Source organism: Myripristis murdjan, chromosome 17 (genome assembly GCF_902150065.1).
Source record: "Myripristis murdjan chromosome 17, fMyrMur1.1, whole genome shotgun sequence".
Taxonomy (NCBI): Eukaryota; Metazoa; Chordata; class Actinopteri; order Holocentriformes; family Holocentridae; genus Myripristis; species Myripristis murdjan.
Window position 1 is genome coordinate 33,738,143 of NC_043996.1, and position 5,253 is coordinate 33,743,395.

The 5,253-nt window shown below is 41.8% G+C and overlaps 1 gene segment (V, D, J or C); it reads right to left on the minus strand.

Moving 5' to 3' along the window:
• Positions 1-633: 633 nt before the first annotated feature.
• Positions 634-4,769, minus strand: LOC115375387 (T cell receptor alpha variable 39-like; the record flags this gene model as incomplete). The annotated part of the segment is given in 3 exon segments: positions 634-699; positions 4,349-4,611; positions 4,715-4,769. Coding segments are annotated over 3 exon segments (384 nt in total), but the record flags the coding sequence as incomplete, so codon positions are not given.
• Between the last annotated feature and the right edge of the window lie 484 nt (positions 4,770-5,253).

Genomic DNA, 5,253 nt, shown 5'->3' on the forward strand with positions numbered 1-5,253 from the left:
AGGAGAAGACAGTGGAAAATGTCCAGTGTCCAGTGTTCCTCTATGGCCAGCAGCAGCTCAAGTGTTGAGAGAGTTGACTGGAGCTGAGATCACAACATGACTAGTTTGTGCATGACTGCTTGACACAGACATGTAGATGAGTGTGGCTTTTCACTGCCTGCTGTCTGATGTCAGCCTGTAGCATACAGGGAGTTATCTCCAAGCTAACAAATGACAGCAGATATGCCATGTTCTGCTCCTGTGGAATCTGCACATCAACAACAAATAGAGCTTGATGAGCTGGAGAAAGCTTTCTATATTGCTAGAAACAGGTGGATCAAAGTGTGATGCTGTCTATCATACCAAAGAGAAGTGCAGCAAGAATAATCCACAGCCAGTGTTCCATCTCTACAACAAGGTCTAAAGCAACAGGAGAAACTAGCTGATGTTCAGCATTCAGTGTGAGAGTTGTTCTCTTCATGGCAGCAGTTTTTAATGACAGAATGGTCCAACAGGGCAACAGCAGAGCAACGCCTGCTGGGTCATGTCGCCCTCTAGTGGAGGAGGAACGTGGAACAGGATGTGGGAAACAGGCTTCCAGCAGCTTTTCAGGTTTTTGTACAGAGACTGTGTGTTTCCTGTCACTGTGGGCTTCACAGCACAGTAGTACAGAGCAGAGTGTGTCACTGCAGCAGAGGAGATCTCCAGATCCACACCACGCTTGTCTTCAGACAGTTTAGTAGAAATCCTTGGGTCTGCTGACTCTTTAAATCCTGCAGTGGACAGAAGAAATTCTGGTGGTTTTTCTGGATCTTGACGATACCAGAAGAAGAAATCATCAGCAGCTGCTTTCTCTGAATATTTGTATGACAGAGTAACGTTGCTGCCTTCCAAACTGAACTCTTCATCCTTGACAGGAGTGAGATCTCCACAATCAGCATCTGCAAAAACAGATTTGACTCTCAGTCATGGATTTAATCAAAGAACCAGGTTACATTTGACATACTGGGTTAATCAGCTGCAACCAAACCAGACTCATGAAGAATTAGTTTCATTTGACATTTTGTTTGTTTACCAAGTGATTTGAAGTGTGTCTTACCTTTAATAATACACACCAGTAACAGAAAGTAAAATGACAACATTTTGAATGACAGAAGAACAAAGTGTAAAATGAAGAGCTGCTAGTTCCCTGGTCTTTCTGTAGCTTCCTGTCACTATTCAGCCCCTTGTGTTTCCTGATGGTTCCTCCCCTTCAAATGCCATTGCTGCTGTCATGGGCGTTTTTAAAGTTCTCCAGAGGTTTTTGTACAGAGACTGTGTGTTTCCTGTCACTGTGGGCCGCACAGCACAGTAGTACAGAGCAGAGTCTGTCACTTCAACAGAGGAGATCTCCAGATCCACACGACTCTGCTCTTTGACGTGTTGGATGCTCAGTCCTGGTATGGGATTATTTACGACTCCTGAGTTTTCCAGTATGAGGAACTGGGGGGCTGATCCAGGATACTGGCGGTACCATAACAGACTGTAAACTTGAGAGCTGCTGTATCTGCAGGAGAGCTTCACTTTACTGCCCTCAGCGGCTTGTTCAGCATCCTTCTCTGGTGTGATGGTGTCTCCAACACTTTGACCTGGAATGAAACGTTTGAGGGAATTCAATCATCTTGAATCTAAAAGTCTTTTCAGAGTTACATCAACTCATTCTGTATGCCAGCAACTTTGTTTTGAAAGTTTGTATTTTGTAAAACGTTGTGATAATGTTAGTTCATAAGATGTTCATGTGGTCTGGTGGAAATTTGGTTTAAAGTTGGTGCAAGATGTTTTCCAACAAGTTAACAAACCAAATATGTGAATGTGGTGGAACATGTTCTTACCCCATAACATGCAGAATGAGATCAGTGAGCAGAGAGTCAACATTGCTGACTCAGTGATGTTGAGCAGTAATAATTTTACTGGATGGGACTGACACAAAAGTCTCTTCATCATGTGTTCATGACTGTGCTCCTCCTCTTGACAGGCTTTCCATCACAGTGCATCTGTAGGTTTTACAGATGAAACCAGTAGGAGGCGCCACAGTCAAAGCAAAATATAAACTGCAGAATCATCTACTTTGTGCCAGGGCTACAATGAAGATGATGAGAAAATCTGTTGACCAACAAATACTGCAGTAAAGAGGACAGGTAAAACTCTGCTGGTCCACTGTGGCTCCATGGTTGATATGAAGTCTCAGTGAGTTAGAAACTGCTCTCATTGGTCCTTGTCCTACTGAGCATGCTCAGTAAGCACAGAGATCACAGTGAACAGACTGCACTTCTAAATGTACAAGAGGAAACCTGTTGTGTGATGCTGCCTCTCCCTGGCTCTGCACAATAAACCCTGGCTCATTTCTAACTGTGGCATCAGTAAAGTGATGAATACAGGATATCATTTTGTTTGACATGTGACAAAATTTCAGTTGTGACTTGAAGTTGGTGTAAGGCACCTGGCAAAAAAGAAGGATCAAATGGTGGTCCATAACACGGAGTGTTTGATTTATTTTGAGTTTCGTTTAGACTGAGTTTAACAACCAGGAATGGAATTGCAATGATTTCTTTGGCCTAAAATAATAAAATGAGCAACAGCAACAACAAAAACCATACACGTATGATAATGTGATGAGTTAAAAGTAAATAAATTGAAATAGAAAAAAGACCACATTTGTTAAAACTTTTTAAGTGGTTTCTTTGAGTATTGTGTTTTCACTAACATCATTCTGTTAATCAATGATTAAAATTTGAAAGACATATTTAGCATGAAACACTAAAACTACAATCACAGCCTTTGTTTACTGTTGTTTGTTTTTTGTCAATACATTTTCACCACACAGCACACACAATAAAATGATGGAGCAGATGATCATCATGAAGTCAGTATGCTCCAGTATGAATGATGAACAGGAAGGATTGACAGAAATGTTGATTCCATCATCTGTTCTGATGTGTGACTTTGCTGCTCTTGACACATTTTGGATCTTCGTTCTGGATCCGGAGGAAATGTTGTCAGAGTCCAGAAGAATCCAGGAGGAGGAGCAAACCTGATGGTTTGTTTTTCTGGTGGTTTTCTTTTGATCGTGTTTGTACCATCATCCAGCTGATTAGTCATTGCTGTGTATTTGCTGAGCATGTGACTCCTCCCACAGTGTTTGATTAGCAGCTGGAACCACAGTGGCTCTGATAAAGCATGAGTTCCCACAATCCATCTGATATGAAGCTGTGGTTTGAATTCCACTTCCCTCCTCTTTGAAGAATAGTGAGATATCTGTGTTCAGGTTTTTGTACAGCCTCTTGTAGACTTTCTATCACTGTGTGTCTAGAGCACAGTAGTAGAGAGCTGTGTCTGCCAGGGTTAGGCCTGTTATGGTGAGTTCAGTGGATGTGTCGCTTGTTCTGGATCCATAACGATTATTAGGAATATGTTCAACACCACTCCATGACTTGGCTCCTTTCCAGAGTATAAACTGAGGAGCCTGGTCAGACTGATGTTTGTACCAGTGAAGTCTTATATACTGGTCACTGGTTTGATAGGAGCAGGTGAGTGTGACAGATTGCCCCTCTGTCCCACTGACTTCATCTTGTACAGGAGAGACGTCGTCTGCAGCTGTTAGCCCTGGAAAAAGTGGAGAAAATCAAGCCATTAGACTAACATTGTCCATGAGGCTGAGAGGAGAAGACAGTGGAAAATGTCCAGTGTCCAGTGTTACTCTATGGCCAGCAGCAGCTCAAGAGTTGAGATAGTTGACTGGAGCTGAGATCACAACATGACTAGTTTGTGCATGACTGCTTGACACAGACATGTAGATGAGTGTGGCTTTTCACTGCCTGCTGTCTGATGTCAGCCTGTAGCATACAGGGAGTTATCTCCAAGCTAACAAATGACAGCAGATATGCCATGTTCTGCTCCTGTGGAATCTGCACATCAACAACAAATAGAGCTTGATGAGCTGGAGAAAGCTTTCTATATTGCTAGAAACAGGTGGATCAAAGTGTGATGCTGTCTATCATACCAAAGAGAAGTGCAGCAAGAATAATCCACAGCCAGTGTTCCATCTCTACAACAAGGTCTAAAGCAACAGGAGAAACTAGCTGATGTTCAGCATTCAGTGTGAGAGTTGTTCTCTTCATGGCAGCAGTTTTTAATGACAGAATGGTCCAACAGGGCAACAACAGAGCAATGCCTGCTGGGTCATGTCGCCCTCTAGTGGAGGAGGAAAGTGGAACAGGATGTGGGAAACAGGCTTCCAGCAGCTTTTCAGGTTTTTGTACAGAGACTGTGTGTTTCCTGTCACTGTGGGCTTCACAGCACAGTAGTACAGAGCAGAGTGTGCCACTGCAGCAGAGGAGATCTCCAGATCCACACCACGCTTGTCTTCAGACAGTTTAGTAGAAATCCTTGGGTCTGATTTGAGAATCACTGCTGACTTTTCAATTCCTGTGATCATCAGGAGGAATTCTGGTGGTTTTCCTGGATCTTGTCGATACCAGAAGAAGTAATCAAAAGATGTTGCAGTTTTGTTGTATTTGTATGACAGAGTAACTTTGCTGCCTTCTAAACTGAACTCTTCTTTCTTGAGTGGAGTGAGATCTTCACAGCTGACACCTGAAGGAAGAGATAACTGTTACTTCTTGGTTCTTGACATTTTTAGCAGTAAAACAACGCCAGTGGAATGTGAATGTTTTTCTGAAAATGTTGTTTGACATACCTGACAGTATGGTCAGAAACAAAGGTGAAAACACACTGAAGCTCAGAGCCACCATCTTAAAAACCAAGTCTTTCATGTTTTAAACACCACTATGGGAATTCTTTTTTCTTCTTTTCTACTTTGACAGTTAAAGTCTTTGTTCAGTCTGTCCTTCCCCTCGTACTGATGAAGCTCTTTAACCACTTGTTCACTCTGAGCAACTTGTTTCATGTGATGCTCTTTTCTAACCATTTGTAGGCGGGGCCAGAGGCTCCATTTTTGAATATATTGTGTTTTGCAGTTTTCAACAGTGAAATCATGAATTTTTCAAGATCTTTCTTTTTGTAATTGACATGGTTTTGATAAATTAAGATTGCTATCTTATTTGGCATCATAGTAGAAAACATCATGAAAACAAACTTGTAATAGAAGCTGAACATCAATCACAACAATATTTGCATCCATTCTCCAAACGTATTTTGAGTCATTTGCTGATGTGTTTTCTTGAAATCAAATTTGTAGATCACTGAAAATTTTTGCTTGATCAAAATTCTTTATGT